This window comes from Nyctereutes procyonoides, unplaced genomic scaffold (assembly GCF_905146905.1).
Source record: "Nyctereutes procyonoides isolate TBG_1078 unplaced genomic scaffold, NYPRO_anot_genome, whole genome shotgun sequence".
NCBI classification, from domain to species: Eukaryota; Metazoa; Chordata; class Mammalia; order Carnivora; family Canidae; genus Nyctereutes; species Nyctereutes procyonoides.
This window is the reverse complement of record NW_026575159.1, coordinates 17,738,979-17,759,051: the sequence shown is the minus strand read 5'-3', so window position 1 is coordinate 17,759,051 and position 20,073 is coordinate 17,738,979. Positions and strand designations below refer to the sequence as shown.

Sequence of the window (20,073 nt, the reverse complement as noted above, 5' to 3'; positions counted from 1 at the left end):
CACACACACACACACACATATCTATAAACTGGAAGGCTTCTAACTCCCCTAAATGAATGAAAAAAGCCTCTTGCCCAGACACATCAAGTTTCAGAATGTCAAGAGTAATGACAGATCCTGTTTCCAGATGTGGGGAATAGGACATCTCCTAACTAGGTTTTCATTTTCATTCCTTGTTACATACTCCTAGTTCTGTGATTGTGATTTTTATTCTTTGTGAAGATTCTCTTGGTGATTAGGGAACATTACTTTCATTCCTTCCTGGCAGTATTTGGCCCATGAAAGAACTGGCCATACCTTTAAACTCAGCATTTTGAGCCTAGGTATGCAAATTACCCAGGGAAGCAAATTCTTTAAAAAGTTGTTTTACACAGGCTGAATCTGAAACTTTTGAGACAGCTGATAAACACAAAAAATTGTTTCCCCTTAAAGGTTGGGTATGGTTGGCATAGATCTTAGTCTGGATTCGGTAAGGATAGAAATGCGTATTCTGCTGTTATAGCCAACCAGTTTTGTTTGGAGATTTTAGGTTTTCTAATCTGTTATAGATAAATCTGTAACATGAAAAAAACTTCATTAAATATATCTGTAAATGTTTTTTAAGCTCACTGAAAACTGAGGCCAATTTGGAAGTTCTGAAATCAATACCTAGTGAAAAATTAATGATTGAAACTGGTAAGTTTATGCTTTTAGAACTTTCATTGTCATATTAAACCATATCAAAAAAGAGCTAGACAAAGTAAAATTTTTAAAAATAGCTCACTCACCTTCAACAATTACGCTTTACAGAAAACCTTTGGGGTTTATTTTTATCAATTGATAGAAAAATATCTATGCAATCAGAGTTTTCAATTTTAGAAGTTAGATTAAGCCTAAGCACTTAAAAATGGGATATCTGAAAATGTGGTAACTAAGGAGGTTATAATCGTAAATATTTTATTAAACAAGTAGCCCTAACAAGGGAATCTGGGACCTTGGGGTTTCAGAAACTTCAGAATTTTTTTTTTATACAGTGTTGTCTTTGTAAGTTTAATTCTACATTACTTTTCAAATAAAGTACAAGAATTTAAATCAAATTGGTTTAGTCAAGGAATTTTAGAAATTAACCAGTTGCCTCTTAAAACAGGGTTAGAAACTTAAAACATTTTACATAACCCTGAAGTCAAGGCATTACCTACATATATGGGCTTTTTTTAGTAAAGACTAAGTAAGCCATTCTGAACAAATCCGGTTTATTTCCTTGGAGAGTCATGAAAATGAAATTGATCTTATTAAAAGTACAATGCTTGTAAAATGTGTAAATTCTTATTAAAGAGGTAAGTGAATAACCCCAGTATTTAAAGCTACTGTTTCACATTCAGTAGAGGCAAATAGAGGCTTAATTGTTTTCAGGTACCAATCTGCATTTATTTTGGCTTTAAGGTGCCATACACCAATAGTAATTAGCAAAAAATATAATGAAAGTGAGTCTTAAAAAGCATTCATTTTTAAATGCATTTAAAAATGTGTATAGTTCAAGATTTAATCTTATGCTTAAGATTTTGCTTTTTACCATTTTTAAAGCTGAATCATGACTTATACTTTATAAGTTATATATTTGTTTGGTAATGTTAAGAAACCAGTGATTTGAAAAATAAACCTCTTAAGAAACTTCTTTGCTTAACTGTAGATGCACCTTGGTGTGGAGTGAAAAGTACACATGCTGGATCAAAATATATAAAAACTTCATTTCCTACCAAAAAGAAGTGGGAAAATGGGCACTGCGTAAAAGACAGGAATGAACCCTGCCATATAATGTAAGTATTTTGTTTTCATGGTCTTCAGAACATTAAAGTCAACCACCAAATGCCATTTAGAAAATGAACTTTAGGAACAAAATTGAAGTCGGGTGACATTCCAATGACGTTCCAGTCAAAAGCCACCATTTTATTTTTTTTTTTTTTTTATTTTTTTTTTTTTAAGTTCTTTATAGATTTTATTTTATTTTTTTTTTTTTATAAATTAATTTTTATTGGTGTTCAATTTACCAACATACAGAATAACACCCAGTGCTCCTCCCGTCAAGTGTCCCCCTCCGTGCCCGTCACCCATTCACCCCCACCCCCCGCCCTCCTCCCCTTCCACCACCCCTAGTTCATTTCCCAGAGTTAGAAGTCTTTATGTTCTGTGTCCCTTTCTGATATCTCCCACACATTTCTTCTCCCTTCCCTTATATTCCCCTTCACTATTATTCATATTCCCCAAATAAGTGAGAACATACACTGTTTGTCCTTCTCCGATTGACTTACTTCACTCAGCATAATACCCTCCAGTTCCATCCACGTTGAAGCAAATGAAAAGCCACCATTTTAATGCAGTGATTTGAGAGGATCTGCACTGGAATTGCTCTAGGTCAGTTCCTCTTTTCCCATCATCTCAACACCTCAACTCATTATAAGTGGTTTTATTACAGGAGTGAGAATGACCAAAATCAACTTCATGTGATTTTGGTCATTTGTCATTTTATAGGAAAGGGAGAAAAGATTCTCACGCAGCTTCCCTGCTCATGGTTGTCAGAATGCACTCTTAGCAGGATACCTTTTAGTGTTTTTAAATGATTGGACAACCTGAATAAACCTAAGAAGTAACACATTTCTTTCAGCTTCTGAACAAAATGGTCAAGTTTACAGAAAGAGTTTCCTTTTCTAACCCAAAAGGGGGTGGGGAACCAAGCAGTAATTCAGCATCATTTTTGGATTGTAGTATATAGCATGTGAAAGGAGGGGTTGTTTCCCCATCCAACTGTTAAGGAGCTATAGAGCTTATAATTTACAGGATAAGTTTGTATCATTTTAATAGGTACATCATCCAGTTTTTGTTTGTGTACGCAGATGATTTAAATCTAGGCTGTTATCAGTCAACTATGGCTTACCAGTTCAGGCAACTGAACTGTTACTTTTAGGTTGTAATAATTCCTTCCACATGTATTTTTTAGTAGTTTTTAACAGATAACAGTATTAGGTAAACCAGATCTAAAATTCAGCAGGCAGAAAACTGAAGACTTAATCTATAAAAAAGAAAAATACTGGAAAGATTTTCCTTTACTAACATGCTGGTGTTGGCAAAGATTTTAAAACCGAATGTTTAAAGACTCATAGGCTGAGGAAATTAAAATCTGGTTAGTAAAGAATTACAACTTTTATGAAATGTAGGTACTTGTAAATTCAGAAAGAAGACAGAATCATTCTTTAGAGATTTAAAAGGACACTGGAGACAAGAAACTAGTATTTTTCTAGCAACCAGCTTGGGGAAAATACTTGCCCACGGTGTATCCAAGTCAGCTTTCTATACTTCCTAAATGTTAAGTATGACGTAGCTGTTGACTTTAGTGACATATTTGCAAAACAAAATTCTAAGGTCTTCCGAATGCGGATCATTAAGAAGAAAACCTGAATCTCAACCGCAATCATGAACACCAGTTGGGAGGAGCTTAGAAAGCCAGCATTTACAAACTGAAAATTTTTAAACCACGCTTCAGAAATACACATGCCTCTAGTCTAATGCTAATTACTGATTGGTTCCCTAAAGTCATTTTATCAAACCCATCTATTTACAGTTTTAATTATTTTTGTAGAGATCTTTCTTCCTTGAAACACATTTTGAAGCTCCCGCATGTTAGGAAAGGTACAAGTTACCGGGGCTCTCAAGAAGAATCCAGCCAGTCTCTGCCCTGCACCCACCAGGCACTTTGGAGAAGATACTGGAGTCCGACCGGGACCCCTGCCCTCCCAGAGCAAACCAGCAGAGAGGATCATAGCACATAGCAGCCACCTCCCTTGAGGACAAATAGCTTAATGAAGGGGACACTTCAGCTGCTTATGGGGTACGGCTGGGCCTTATGCCAGACCAAGACAAACCTTGGGAGCAAAGGCAGACTGGAAGGGCTGACTGCTCTGGGGGCGGAACAGTGAGTTTACTGTGGCAGAAAGTAGGCTGCTCGGCTAAGTGAGAAGTCTAGGAAGGCCAGAGTGGTGAGGGCTCTTGTTTGCCAACCTTAGTGTTCAGATTTCATCAGAACCCAAAGAATTTAAAGCAGGGAAGGGACAGGTTTTTTTTTTTCTTTTTTAAAGTTGTATCAGTACAGAGAAAGGACTGAAAGGAAGATGAGTGGCAGGAATCATACTGATTGCACACAGTATTATGCGGGTGAGTTCCAACTTAGTAGTAGTTAAGAGGAAAATTCTGTAGTTTACTAAGAAAATTGGGTCTTTAATGTCAATTTAAATGTTAATACATTTGCTTTTAGCACATTTTGAATCAGATAACAAAAATTTAGTCTATATTAAGAAAGGCTTTTGCATTACAATTACTTAATTAAAAAGTTCCAGTTAATCTCTAATTTCTTGAGGTGTTCGTATTTAAGAAACCTATACCAGGGACAAAAAACAAAGAACATTTCTATGTTTAAATTGGATTTTAGAACTTTCTAACTCATATATAAACACATTATATATAGTATTGCTAGAGAACACTATTGCTGATTATTATTCTGCACAGAAACTGAAAGATCTGACACCTGGGCTAGTCTGGCTCTTGTAAGGAAAAAGTACAGGAAAAGAAAGCATCTGCCTCCCCCCGAAGACCATACATTGTTCCAGTAACTTCTAAGTTCCTTTGCTGTCATTGTGCTGGTGATGATGCAGCAATTTCTTGCAGCTTCTGGGACTAATTCTCTTAGCAGTGGCTTTCAAACTTCGCTATACCCACAATACCACATACCTTGTGACTCAGCACACATGTACACATATAAAAGCCAACCAGAAATGAAACCTTAGTTCCCTTTACTAAGTGCAATGTAATTTTTTCCTTTTCTTACAATTTTTTGAAAGCTCATCATGACCCACTAATGAATGCATAATGACCCACAGTTTAAAAGAACTCTTCATTTTCACTGAATTAGTTCCATTAGTTGTGGTTGACAGAATATGGACTGGTTTTTAATTATTTGAACCTTGACCTTGGCTCTAGTTATATGCAAGACTGCCCCAGAAATTTGTGTCAGATTACTCTAAATATAATAAACTTTTCTGTTGATAGTGCTGAAAACTTTATACCTGTTAAGCTTATTATGTTAAAAGTGCTAGTAACAATAGTTTCCTTTATATGGAACCTTTAAACAGAGCATGTACTTGGAAATTTAACCTGGATCCATTTTGTTTTGTTTCCTTTCAGTCAAATACTGGAGATAATGTCAGCAGTAAGAGAGCAGGATCCACTGGAATTAGCCAATACACTATATAACAACACCATTAAAATATTTTTTTCCTGACATGTAATTGATATGTTCTTTCCATTTCCCATCATGTATGTAAAATTTCATAGTAAAACATAAAGAATAAATAAAGGAATTCTCTGGAAGTTGTCTGAAGAGGTATTATTCCATATTACTACACACCATCCCCCCCCTCAGTTTTAATCCATAGACCAGAATTTTGGTATCAATTAACAATGAAAACACCCAAATATTTTGTAATCTCTTCCCAAAAGTCTGAAAGGACAATTTTATGTCAACGCTGCAAATAGAATGGCCAACAAATATACTGGTTTTATTTACATCAAAATTAAACAATTAGCACATTCTGGCTTTTATACCAAAGTTTAGTTGATAAAAGCCTGTTTTTCAACTCTTACACAATCTCTGAACCATGACTTTCAAACCCAGCTCAACCACATGCTACACTCAAATTTCAAAAGTCTCTTCTGGCAGCCTATTTCCTCCTTCATTTTAAAATATTCTACATATAGCCTCATCCTGTGGTCCAAATTATTTCCTTAATATGGTTTCCTCTGATTCATATTTTCATTCTTCCACCCATTTTAAAGAAACACTAGGGTCCAGGGTTAGATACTTTTATATGCTTTCATTGAGGAATCTTTGGCACACTTGACGCACTGTATTATCATTACATCTATTAAAAAGCTATTTGTTCAAATTTTGTCATAAAAACGTGAAAACATTTTATTCTATGTACAATAATGTACACAAATTTAAATAGGTCACCAAAGAGACCAGAAGTAATTAAAGAGGTATATTTACAGTAGCACATCACAGTAAACGGAAAACCATTCACAGATTCAACATGGATACTGTTTTTGTGCTTGGTTACACACTGAAGTGAAGCATATTACTCCATTTTGGATGAACTGAATTTTAAACAAATAACCTCAATGATTAGTAAATGCTATTTTAATCAGTCAGTATCATCATTAAGTTCTTCAGCTGCTGGGCCTGTGTGTTGAATCACTCCATTTCTTTCTCTTTGAACATCATCATCACAATCTGTACTGTCTTCTTCGTTCAATTCCCTGTCAGATTCAGCAGCAGCTTCTCTTACAGCTTCCTCTGGATTTTCATTGGGTGCAATAAACCCATTGTTGTTGGATATATTTGAATTATCCTTAATATCATCTTCAATGTACACTTTCTGATGGCACATTGGACAAGTATCTTGGATGTACAGCCATTTCCGAAGGCAAAGTGCGTGGAAATAATGATTACATGGTGTGATGCGAGCAGATGTTGTAAACTCATGATAGCAGATTGCACATACATCATCTATTTCTTGTAAGCGGCTCCCTTTTATTTCAGGAAGTGAATTAATTTTCTTAACAGCAGTCCTACGATTCATGAATGTCTTCCAGCCATTTTTTGCTTGTAAGTAGATGTTAAAATATGCATGTAGACACATCATACAAGCTCGAATTTTACTTCCTGACTCAAACATCATAGTGTAAGCCCCATTTCCAAACATTACTACTCCAAATATAAATTCAATAATATTGCCTGTTGAACGAACATAGTAGACATAATCATCAAGCTTTTCCCAAAGGACATTATAATAGCCATCAATCATGAATAACGTATACACAGTGAGAGAAACAATTACTTTTAAGCAGAGTTCCACACAAAAGGCTGTAACTGCAAACAACCATGTATTTAGTGCATAGTGATGCCAAAGAACATAGCTGAGTAAAACAGGAAGAATAAACAGGCAAGCAGAGACAAAGAGCACAGGAAAATGTCTACGGAAAGACGACACATGAGAGGCACTGAGAGACATTAATACAGGGTCTGTCATTCCGTGGATGAAATGCAGGACTGCAGTTAATAAAAGGCACATGTTTCTACTTAAGCGAATAAGTCTCTCTTCTGGTCTTAGCCCACTTAAGCCGGTCTGAAGAGCCAAAATAAAAAATAAAACAGGTGCTACGAAGCCAAGCCTCCTGTCGTCTTCTTCAGTTGATCCAATAAAGGCCAATATTCCAAGGCCCAAATAATGGGCTATTGAGGAAATTACAGCACTCATGCCCAGTACAGTTAGTGTAGAATCACAGCCACTAATTATAAGATTGCAAATGAGGTCCCAGAAATCATCCCAAGAAATAAAGAAAGAATCAGTTTCATTTGCCATCCTTAAAATGTACATCAACACTGTAGCCTGAGCTGTAATTCTTGTTAGCCAAAAGACTCTCAGTATATCTGGAAAACGAATCCTCTTCCATGTGTCCTCCATTAATAACTGTAATCCATAAATTCGATACATGTGCCTCACTAAAAGATAAACATATCGTGTGGAGTAATAAAACCACTTAAGTTTCACTGCCAAGACAAGCACTGTGTTTAATGTAAGAATCAAGGAAGAAGTAAAAACTAAAGTCTCTCGGATGTGTAATGGCAGCTCTGTGATTAAACCTATCACAGGAATCAAGAGATCCAAAATAATTAATTGTGAATAGATGGAATGAATTTGTAGTAGTGTAATGTATCCAATTCCTAAGGTTAGCTGCAGAACGATGAGTGCCATCCATAGCGAGGGCCCTTTTCGAGGAAGCAGCTCAATTCCGAAAGCTGATGTGTTGTAGGCACCATAGAAGTCAATGTGCAAAGAAGCATAATAATTTACCAACACTGAAGTTGCAGCTAATAGAAAGGCTGAACTGTACATGTAAAACTTGAAAAGTGATCGTTGTGACAAGATCAGAACAATACTGGATACAAATATACCTAAAAAAAAAAAAAAGAAAAGAAAAGTCATTTGAATGTAACATTTTAAAAAAGATTTTATTTATTTAAGAGAGACAGCATGAACACAAGCAGAGAGAGGGAGAAGCAGACTCTCCACTGAGCAGGGAGCCCCCATGCAGGGCTCAATCCCAGGAGGACCCCAAGATCGACTTGAGCCAAAGACAGACACAAACAGGTCTGCCTTAACCAATGCGCCACCCAGGTGCTCCTTGAATGCAACATTTAAAAAAATATTTCTGTACTAATAGTTATGCCATTCTTCCCCTAATGAGGAAATACAAATATTTTCTTTAAAAAAAAAAAAAAAGATTTGAGAGAGAAGGGGGAGAGGGAGAAGCAGACTCCCACTGAGCCGGGAAGCCCTATGCAGTGCTTGATCCAGGCCACAATTCCAGGATCATGACCTGAGCCAAAGGCAGACTTAACTGACTGAGCCACTCAGACACCCCAGAAATACAAATATTTTCAAAGTTATGAACATTAAGCCTCAAGACAATTTAGGCTTAAAGGCCAAGAAACGTTTTGTAAAGAAAGTTCAACAGATCAAACATAGTGTTTTAAAAAATCTTATTCCTTATCTTTTAAGTTCAAAATTCAAGTAGTACAATATATGTCGACTCCAAATTACTAAATTATTTTCATTAGTGATACATATATTTTAACAAGTTTTTAAATCTTGAAAGAACATGTCCTTTATAATTCCATAACCATTAAAAATATTTAAAACAATTCCATTACTTGAAAAAACATTAAGAACCAAAAATAACCAAAATGCAAATATTTGTTCCTATTAAATCTGAATTTTTTTTTTCCTTGAAAGTGTTCTTTAGGAAATCAAGTTTAATTTTTATACTTAATGCCTCCTTTTTCTCTGTGAACTCCTATTGACTTTTATTGTCCTGCTCCTTAAATTTGTGCATTCTCCCATGGGTCCCAATTCAGGTTTTTTTTTCCCCCTATATACTTTCCTGCAGATTTCAGAAATATCCTACAAGTTCTTTTTCCTGTACATTACTGTATCTTTTACTACAAATAGTCAACCCTTTTTATTGTTCCTCAAATTACAAAAAATAACATTCAGAAAACCGACATGTTTTAAAAAATGGTAATACCCCGCACACACACTCCATATGTAACCAAGTATAGTGAGATGTGTGTGATGTGCATCCAGCATCATCTTTCTCTGGGATCTGACAATTTTTTTTCAGTCAGATCACAATAAACATTATTACCCAAGGTTCAACGATGGAAAGGATATCCAAATATTCACCTAGTTCCACTTCTACGTTACAATTGCAACTCTCAGAATTTCTAAAACCTAACTCACTTCAAATAGCTCTTAAGACTTCCAGTTTCAGTTAAAGGTGCCATTATTCACGTAATGGCACCTCTAGCTCCACATTCCTAAAATTTGACCGTTTTTTGCCAATTCTACTAACACCTATTACACCTCCCTTTTCTCAGTGACACCAACCTGTTAGCCATTCTCTAAAAACTCTTGTCCGAATCTATCCACAATCCATCTATCCACAATTCAGCTTTCTTCATTTCCTTGCTCAGAAGCAGTAGACCCTGAAATTACTATCAACAAAAATCTACATTCCTTGTCCAAACACTCAAGGATCCGATCGATGTGCTTTAGAGTAGTATTCCTCCCAACACATACACCACCACTCCAGACTTCTTCCAAAATACCCCTTTTCTCTGCCATAACTGAAGCTATGTTTACATTCTTCTCTTTGCTTGGTATGATGAGCTTCCCACATCCTGACTGTTCAAATCCTATCCACCCAGTAGACCAATTTTTTCTGTTACTGATCTTTCAAATTACCAACAGAATTCAGTGAAATGTCCAATATTCATATACTGCCTGATATTGTAGTTTGTAGTTATCTGAGTAGGTCATCTACCCTGTTATAAAATGTATCCTTGTGATAGGGAGCAAGGTCTGCTACCTTGCACATTAAGAATCCCAAAATATTCTGAGGAAAATAAATACAATTATTTCCCTGTTCATTGAAATAACACTGGGGAAATGTTAATGTAGAATTATGGATTATATTTTTAAAGGCAACTACAAAATACAGCCTACCCGGAAACTGAAACTTATGAAAAACTAAGACCAAGCTGAGAAACCAGAGCTTGAGAGCACAGCAAGAGTGGCAAACCCCAAATTAAATATCATCCATCTACTTTATTTCAGCACGTAATCAAGAAAGATACTGCATATTACAATGGAGGCATTTACAACCTACTGCATATAAAAGCAAGGGCTAGTTCTTCTAACTGATGGCTTTACCCGCAATCTTAAAATCTATGCGGTGCCAACGTATCAGATCATTTGTGAAAAGGAGAACCAAAGGACACAATCTCCTTAAAGACACGAAGGTCTCTGCCTAAGAACCACCCGATTCCTGGAGCAAATGGGCCACTAATAATCTGCCGAAGAGCTGACAGCTGGAAATAGGCCCTTTCAAGAGCAAATAGACTTTTTTTTTTGGGGGGGGGGAGTTTAGAAACCTTTTCAAGTAAGGTAACAAGAAATGAATTAAGCCAGCCACTGTATATAATCTTGCTTTTCTCTACATAGAAGAATAAGTCAGTATTTTTCCTGAGACAAAATTCTAAACTAATCTCCGAAGACAAGTAAAAACAAAACCCAAATAACTTGTTCTATTTTATGCCACTTAAAAAGGAGAAAGCCAAACAGGGACTGTAAAGTATTTTTGTCAACTTGTCAAATTTTGTCAAAGGAGTAAATTAATCTTTACCTGTGAATATTCATGAACTCTGCTGAAATGTATAAACCAGTCCTTTTTATTCTAATAGTTTTTTTTCTTGAAGCTTATTTTTACACACAAATGAAAGAATGATTTGGTTTTTAGAAATATTTGTGTAGAAAAAGTGCTATTTTGCTTTATCCAACCATGTCAAAGGGAAAAAAGGGGAGGAGATGACAGATGTTGTTGTGAGACTATATTCAAAGTCTGGATGTGTCCTATCAAGTAACACTAAGATACTACTCTTCTCTTGATTAAAATTATACCCCAAGACATAATAATGATGAAATATTTCAAGAGTAGCATAAAATTATTTTGATTCCTACCCAAAGGTTGCATGTATGTAAGGTGCTTACATTTTTATTTTATACTTATGTTCCTATGTATGGAATGTGGGGAAAAATCAACTCTCATTTCACAGAAAAAGCCAACTTGCCAAGTAACAAGTCTCTCAAGTAACATGCCCCTTTATAGCCTTTAGGGAGTATTGTCAATAATGTCAAAGTTTGTTGCATTTTCACAACTTCAGATATAAAACTCTTGGTATTTATCATAGAGACCTAAGAAAATTAAGTCCAGAAGTAGAGTTTCTCATTAGGATATCAAAGTGATCTGAAGAAGCAATCAAGACTAAATATAAATGCAGCTTTATGAAGAAAAAATCACTGTGGGACACTGGAGAAGAGAAATAACTGAAAGCTCATCTTGGGATCCAATTCTCCAGTGATTAGAGTTTCACTCAAGTTCTCAGGGTAGAAAAACAGGCAAGTACCAAAATCAACTCAGGAGCTTTGAAGATATATAGAACTCAATTCACGAAAAGAGTTCAGCGCCTTTACAATTTGACCACCAAAAATAAGCAAACAAAAATATACTATGCATGGTGTACAACAAAGCATTTAACACTTTTATGTATAAAATACATTCATACCTTCTTTAACCTTGTCTGGAAACTTAGGACTAAAACTTAGAAGGAAATAAGACGTAACATTTATTACTCTCCAGGCATCTTTAAATACTTTTTAAACATAACCAAAAAACTGTGGAAAAACATTTAAATACGTAACAGTAAAGATGGAATAGCACAGGAATGTTATGATTACCTTAATCCAAAAGGAGCACTCAGCAATAAAATATAGCCAAAATAAATAAAATATCTTAAAACATTAATCTATAGGTATACTTGATAAATAAACCAGAGCATAAAGAAATATTTTCTATCAAACTCTCATCTTGGACTAAAAAGGGTGTTTTAACTCCTTTGTTAATAAGAACACTAAGTTTTCGCTTCTAAGATTTTAACATGTTTTTATTAAAAAGAAATCTGAATATAATTTTTTTTAAAGTCAAACCCTATAGTTGTTAGAGGAAGAATAAAGTTTTACATAAATATACATTCATAAACATTCTTTTTCGCTTTTTACCTGAAGAGGATCTCATTGAAAAGTGGAGTTTTTTTTAACTTTAAAAAAATTTGCATTTCTGATTAGTTATCAGCAAGGGGATCCTCCAATTTTTCTTTCTTTTTCCATTTTTTTAATTTAAATTCAATTTGCCAACAAATAGTATAACACCAAGTGCTCATCCCATCAAGTGTCCTCCTCATAGCATGTCACCCAGTTACCCCATCCCCCAACCCTTTGTTTCCTAGAATTAGGAGTCTCTAATGATTTGTCTCCCTCTAATTTTTCCCACTCAGTTCCTCCAATTTATTGACCACTCATGTTTCTTCCTCTGTGAATTGCCAATTTATCTTTTATCCACTTATCTATGGAGTTTTTTTCCTTCTTGAATTTTAGACATTTAAAAATATTCTGACTACAAATTCTTTGTCAGTTACCTATAGTGCAAATATCTTCACCAGGTATGTGGCTGGTCTTTTCACATTTCTGATACTGCCTTTTGATTAACAAAGGTTTTTAATTTTAATACTAGTAGATTTATCAATCTTTATATTACTTTTACATACATGTATTTTTAGAGGGGGTGAGGAGCAGTGGGAAAGGAAGAGAGAATTTTAAGCAGGCTCCACACCCAGCACAGAGCCCGATGTGGGGCTCAACCTCACAACCCTGAGATCATAACCTGAACCAAAATCAAAGAGTCAGAGGCTTAAGCAACTGAGCCACCCAGGCACCCTAACTTCCATATATGTTTAAATAATTTCTCACGTATTCTAGGGTAAAAAAAAAAAAACCCTCTATAATACTTCTATATTTTCTTCTAGAAATTTTAAAGTTCTGCTTTTCACATTTAGGTATTAACCCACTCAGAATTGTCTATATATCGATGTGAGGTAGGGAATCCAACATAATTTTTTCCATATACTGAACAACCAATACCTAATTAATCTGTATTTACCTCAATGTATGTACTTCAATTCCACCTCTGAAACAAAGTAAGTTTCTCTATATACATGGGTGCTCTGTTTGTGGGCTTTCCATTCTGTGCTATTGGTCTATTTGTCCATCTCAGTGATTCCTAACCAGGATCAGATTTTTTACCAACCCCACCTCCCCACCCCCACACCAGGGATTTGGCACTATCTAAATACCTAGAGACAGGGGCAGCCCAGGTGGCTCAGCGGTTTGGCACCACCTTCGGCCCAGGATGTGATCCTGGGAACCGGCCCCGCGTCAGGCTCCCTGCGTGGAGCCTGCTTTTCCCTCTGCCTGTGTCTCTGCCTCTCTCTGTCTCTCACAAATGAATAAATAAAACCTTTAAAAATAATAATAAATACCTAGAGACATTTTTAGCAATCACAAAAAGGGGAAGAGGGTATGTAACGGGTATGTAATGGGTAGAAGGACACTGCTAAAATTCCTACAGTTCACAGAACAGCACACCCCACCTCCCCCAAGAATTACCCAGTCTAAAATGTCAATAGTGTTGCTGTCGAGAAATTCCTAATCTATCCCTATCATGTCAAAATTACTACTGCTGCAATGTTTTTTCACTTCAAAGGTTTTCTGAGTTCTTTCTACAGCACCAAAAATCACTCTCATTCTTTTCAAAAACTTTATTGTATGTCTAAACCTAACACAAAGAACAGATTCCCTTTTAATAAATATTTAGATTAACAATTTATTTTGTTATTACCAACAATGCTGCAACAAAAATCCTTTCCCATAGTCTTTGAACAAGTACAACCATGTCTTTAGGTCAAATTCTCAGAATTGGAATTGTGAGTCAAAAGGTGTATGCTGAGTTTTAGTTAGGCAGTACCAAATGCCTTTACAAAGAAGTGACAGCATACCAAAACTGTCTAACTTTACTCATTTCCCCACACCTTTGACAAACAAGTTTTTATTTGATCTAACTCTTTACTAATCTGATAACTGAAATTTTGTTCTTACTACATTTTTTAAATTATAAATGAGTATTTTTCTTTTGCTTATTGACCATCTGCATTCATTTATTGGGAACTACTTATCCTGGGCCCATTTTTCTCTGGGAGTATAAGCTTTTCTTAATGACAGAGTAAAACTTATTCAATCTCATACAATGCGAATAGTATCCTCAGTTTACCATTTTTAGAATTGTTTTAAAAAATTTTTATCATAAAAGTTTTTAATTTTTTATGTATTCAAATGTATCGAATTTTCCCTTGTAATTTTGGGATTTTCTTGTATATTTATTTTTCTTGTATATTTAAAAAGGCCTTTCCACTTCAATGAATTACCATTACATGTAAAACAAACTCCTATGCTTGCATTTTCTGCCTTAGACTTAGATTTGTTAATTCAGCATTATGCTGCACTGGGTTGCATTTCATTTAGCACTTAACACCTCCTAAGAATAGCTTAATATGCTTAAATACTCTATATATTGTGATTGGATTTTATTTAGATCTCCAAATGAGATGCTTTATATTCTCTCATCTGCTGAAATTCTCCTAGTATTTTGATACCAAAGGTGCTGTGGTAGTACTTTTTTGTAGGGGAAGGGAAATTCTTCAGAGACTAGATATAAAATTGGTAATGCTTCCATTTTTACAATTTCATTTTACAGAAAAAGGTGAGACTGACAAGTTTTGAGATTTATATATAGTAATACTGAAAGGTCTACAATTATTTAAAAAAAAACCTAATCAGGTGTAGAATAATTTTAACTATCCTTTGGCACCTATTACACACAAATCCATCACTTTCAGTAACATAAGCTGCCTCATTGACTGGACCTCAAATACTGAAGATGTGTTTTTATTCAGGGTGAATTTTAGCAAAAAACTAGTTTTTAAGAATTTTGTCATTCTTGGGGTGCCCAGGTGACATAGTCAGTTAAGCGTCTGACTCTTAGTTTCAGCTCAGGTCATGATCTCAGGGTCCTGAAACAGAGCCCCATGGGCAGGGTCTGCCCTCAGTGGGGAGTCTACTTGGGATTCTCTACCTCTCCTGCTTATGCTCTTTCTCTAAAATACATAAATCTTTTTTTTTAATTTTATTCTCACAAATGTGAATAATTAGCAAACTATAGTGGCATAAGGTAAGGAGCGATCTGGAAAATATTTTGTATTTCTCACAAAGCGTGAACAGAAAATTCTGGGAACAAAGCACCAAAATTATACTGATGCCTTCAAAAGACCAAAATATCTGTAAACAGTATGGTCTTAATTGAAGTACAGGAATATTTCTTTAAAAGTTATCAGGCTTATTAATAGCTAATACGTTGTAGCCTTTACTAGGTCCCAAATACTGCTCTATGAGCTTACATCCTAACTCACGTATTATCCATAACATCCTATGACAGACCATTATTGCCCACCTTTAAAAATGTAAAGGTAAGAAACAGGAGGTACAGAGCAGTTAACTTGCCTGAGGTCACATTCTACTTTAACTTGTCGAATAGAACTTCCATGATTTACTACAAATGCCAAAATTACTGTTCGGTGTTCTTAAATACATATGATTTAATTGACTACTCCCTTTTCCTTAAAGCTTAACTCTAAGAGCCCTGCATTAAAGACCTGGTCACAAAGAGACTGTCAGAGGATATGCAGTCACAAGCCAAAAGAATATTCAAGGCAGTAGCTACACATTTGCCAATGAATACATGAATCCTCTCAAACACAGCAGTTTTGTTTTTCCGGGTTGTTTTTGTTGCTGTTATCATGACCTCCTCTCAAAACAGAAGTGAGGAAAGTCATCCTCCTCCGACCCTTTTGTCTTTGTTACACTTGATTAGTTTCCAAAGCAGCACTTGGGTTATCCCAAAATGACAAAGTTCCCTAGAAGTCTGTTAGCTTCTGTTCTCTCTCTAGCAAGCTCTCTCTCATCCCGTGGGGTTGAGGAATAAAAATAATTTTTTTCTTCATTTCTCTCCATACCAAGAATTGGCACAGATCTAGCTTGCATGCATATCATCTCCTAATGTGGGTAGGTATGGCGGGGAAAGAGGGCTGGCAGTTCATCGGCCTCAGCTGGAATACTTTAAGTAACTATACTGAGATTAGCCTGTTAATTTATGATCATGATGAGTGGTTTCTAATTGGCAAAAATAAAATGCCTTCCCAACAGGTCCCCTTTATTAATTTCACTTTAATGTTATTTGACTGAAATCACTTTTACCCATGACTATCAGAGTTAACCAAAATATATTGAGTATGATATATTAAAACTAGTGAATGCGTTAAGCTGAGGTATAACTGACATAACATTCGTTTCAGGTGTAGAACGTGATTTCGTATTTGTATATACTGTGAAATCACACAGGCCCACTTTTGCCACAAATAATGAGGGCATTACACTTTTGCAGCGGTAAGTGGGAATGACTGGGATTAAGCAGCTAGTGGTTTCTGAGAAGTCTGGTGCTAAGATCATCACTTTCACATCTGTTAGTTTTAAGATCTAATACAGGATCATTACTATACCATTCTGTATCTGGATAGCAGCTGCATGGAGGGGGAAAGTGAACCATCCTTGATGTCAGATTTGTAAGCCCAGGCTCTGACAACCACTTAATTGCTGTATATTAAAGCAAAACACACTTGACCTCTATAGCTCTCAGTTTCCTCATTTTAAAAACGAGAACAACACAATCCACCTCTGAGGGATGTTTAAAGTTTAGGTCAGTGAAATTGCTTTACAAAAGTAAAGTACCAACCTGCCAATGACAATATTTATTTATTTATCTATTTATTTATTTACTTATTTAAGGAATAAAGAAGCAACAGATGGCTCCTAATTCAGAAAGGCCTGGTAAGAATCTCATCATCAACCCTTCCTCAGCAACGCTTCAAAATCACAAGCCTCCTAAACACCGATCACAAGAATTCCCTCATCAACAAAATTTGCCAAGTTTCAATTACTTTAAAAAAATTCTTGTATGCATAAATGCTTCTCACTCTGGTAATGCAAGGGAAGATGGGGAGTGAAACAAGAGAATTTTAACACTCCATTCATGTGCAACAAAGACACTGATTTTTCAGAACTCTTCCTCTGGAAAAGTCTCATCACTTTCTAGCCACGTTTTTATAACCACTTTTCGGTACCTCTCTATTCATGGAAAATTTCAGGACTCGTTACAGGCATCGCCTCCTTCACGAGCGTTTCTAGTAATGGTTTCAAGGTCTGACATTCAAAACCCGGACTCTTTCGCGTGGATGTCATTTACCACCGACACGCCACGATCACGTGGACCTCGTGGATACAGAAGTGACAACACACCAGTACTCCGCATTTGGGGAAAGGGGGAAACTGAGGCCCAGGCCCTGGCACTACAGGCCCAAGGTCACAGGCGGCGAGACCGACCGGGGCAAACGGCTGCTGGTTTTCTCCGGCTGCCGGCGCTCGTTCCCCAGGAGAAAAGCAGGCGAAGCGCCGCAGGCTCACACCTCCGCGCTCCCTCCTCACCCTCGGGCGCAAACACCAACAGAGGGGCTGGCTCTAGGAGGACCGCTCGGCTGTCAACTCTGAGACAAGTGTCATCTCCTCCCTCCTCCCAACCTGCAAAGACGCCCCTATTGGCGAAAAAAACCGCTGGTCCTCGAACACCCGTACACACGCTCCCCACAGGCTGCGCGCGGGAGCCCGCTCCCCGCAGCACGCCGGGCCCTCAGCCGTCCCGGGACGCGAGCTACGCCGCCGCCCTCACCGAGGAGCCGGAGGACGATCTGGAGCCCGATGCAGAACCGGCTTTGGCTGGAATCGTAGTAGGAGTTGAAGATGGCGTCGATGATGTAGAGGCACGGCACCCGCAGCGCCACCTCGAGCGCCGCCCAGACCTGCTGATGGGCCATCCGCACCTGCTGCTGCGGGGGCCCCACCGCCGCCATGAGCCGCTGCCACACCGGGGCTGGGCGAGCCGGGCAGGGCCGCGCGGGGCAGGGCCCGGCGCCGCGGCCGGGGGCGGGGGCTACGGCGGGAGACTCCGCCCCCGCCCTCCCTCCTCTCGGCTCTCCCTCGCGGCCCGCCCCGCCGCCCGCTCGCGTCCCTCGAGCTGGAGCAGGCGGCGGAGGCGGCGGCGGCTGAGGTAGCGGCGGCGGCTCCCGGGAGGCCTCTGGGTGTCCGGGTTTCCGGCTGGCTAAGGTCTGGCTCCTCCTCCCTCCAACACCTCCCCCGCCCGCGGAGCCACCATCTTGACCTCGCCCGCCTGCCTCTGCCGTTGCTGCTGTTTGGAGGCCTGGAGGCTGCGCCCGCGGTCACGCGAGACCGCGGAGCCCGCGCCACTGATTGCATCATAATCCCGCGCTGGGGGCGCTCCGCACACCGTCATCACGCACGGCGTAGCGGTCGTCTCGCGCGTTGCCATGGTTTCCGCCCGCCTTCGAGGCTTTGGCGCCACCTCACGGCGCAGGCGCTCTCCGGCCGCCGCGCCTTCTTGACAGAGTGGCTTCCTCACGGGAGGCGGTGGCGGCGCTGGCTCTGCGAGGGACTCCCTGCTTGCGTGGGCGGGAATTATTAGCTGTTTTATTGTGGTCCATTAAACGTCCCGGAAGCGTTCAGAGCTGCTTGGGAGGTGGGAAGCGAAGGGCGCCGCCCGCCAGACCTGCCGCACCTCGCGCGGGGGCGGCGGCTGGGAGGTGGCCCTCGTTCCCGGGGAAGCCTCGGCGAGGCCGCCCGGGGTCCTGCAGGCGCGTCTCGGGGCGCGCGGGAGGCGGCGGCCGCGCCACGTGGCGCCGGGTGGGTGCGGCCGCGCTGCCGGAAGAGCCGCCCTGTGAGCCCTGCGCCGCCGGGCAGGACGGAGGACGCTCGTGGGCCGCGGGGTGCTAACGTCGGGGCCTCTGACTGAGCGCCTCCGTCCTCGTGTCTAGTCGGAGGTAAGCGCACCCAGGCCGTCCCTCTCCTGCGCAGGTTTCTGTCAGGGGATCAGCGTATGCCACCCCGAAACGTGCCACTTTGACGTAAGGGTTACTTTGAACTGAAGGTAGTTGAGAAACAGCAGCAGCTTTAAAAAAAAAAAAAAATTTTTTTTTTTTTTTTAAGATCCCGGCCTGCTCTCCTCTCTGACAGTTGCCTGAAAAGTAGGCCGTAAATTTCCATTTGTAAAGGTGTCTCCTCCCTTTCCAAGAACAAGGCACCTCTTAGACTGTCTCCCACGAGCCTTCTCTTCCATCAGTTTCCCCCATATGTTTAAACTTACCGTGAGTTTGCGACCCCTGAAAGCCTAGACCCCTTTTTCTTTCGTCACTACTCTACACAATTATTATTATTATTTTTAAAGATTTTATTTATTTAAGGGAGTGGGGAGAGAGTGAGCAGGGGAAGGGGCAGAGGGGGACGTTGAGAATTCGCGCTGACTCTGCACTGAGCAAGGGGCTTGACCTCATGACCCTTGAGATCAGGACTTGAGCTGAAATCAAGTCAGATGCTTAATGTCTAGACTGGCCCACACAGGCGCCCCCCCAAATTATTCACTTTTTTGAGAGAGCACGTACAGGAGCAGGGGTGAGAGGCAGAGGGAGAATCGGGAACACCCCACGCTCGGACTCCATCCCAGGACCCTGGGACCGAGCCAGAGGCAGATGCTTAAGGACTGATTCACCCAGGCGCCCCCCACACACCATATTATTCTTTTGTTAAGATAATATATAAGCCCCAAATTGTATATATATATAAGCCCCCCCTTTGAGTCATCTTCACTGTCTCCTGTGGGCATGTGCACTCAGGAGTTAATAAACTGTTTTTTCTCTTGTTAATTTCTTGTTTGTGAGTTTAATTTCCAGGGCCCCAGCCACAGGACTTAAGACCAGGAAAGAAGAGGTCTTCTTTCCTCCCCTATACTTTCTTG

General features: G+C 39.0%; 2 protein-coding genes across 24 annotated transcripts in view; one reads left to right on the top strand and one right to left on the bottom strand.

The window, feature by feature from the left end:
* TATDN1 (TatD DNase domain containing 1) overlaps positions 1-5,455 on the top strand; it is a 51,285-nt gene extending 45,830 nt beyond the window's left edge. For 11 of the 15 annotated variants that reach the window (XM_055314027.1, XM_055314026.1, XM_055314028.1 and 8 more), the window contains 3 exons: positions 605-675; positions 1,670-1,796; positions 3,614-3,862. In XM_055314027.1, the coding sequence (XP_055170002.1) occupies positions 605-675; positions 1,670-1,796; positions 3,614-3,803 (388 nt within the window). In that variant the 3' untranslated portion in view covers positions 3,804-3,862. Of the gene's footprint in view, positions 1-604; positions 676-1,669; positions 1,797-3,613; positions 3,863-5,211 lie in introns of those variants that run through there. The other 4 variants (XR_008662969.1, XM_055314034.1, XM_055314038.1 and 1 more) reach the window with 4 other exon arrangements.
* A 104-nt stretch (positions 5,456-5,559) lies between these two features.
* Positions 5,560-20,073, bottom strand: part of RNF139 (ring finger protein 139) — an 83,671-nt gene continuing 69,157 nt past the window's right edge. For 5 of the 9 annotated variants that reach the window (XM_055314009.1, XM_055314012.1, XM_055314014.1 and 2 more), the window contains one exon: positions 5,560-8,044. In XM_055314009.1, the coding sequence (XP_055169984.1) occupies positions 6,231-8,044 (1,814 nt within the window). In that variant the 3' untranslated portion in view covers positions 5,560-6,230. Of the gene's footprint in view, positions 8,045-17,937; positions 19,231-20,073 lie in introns of those variants that run through there. The other 4 variants (XM_055314013.1, XM_055314016.1, XM_055314022.1 and 1 more) reach the window with 4 other exon arrangements.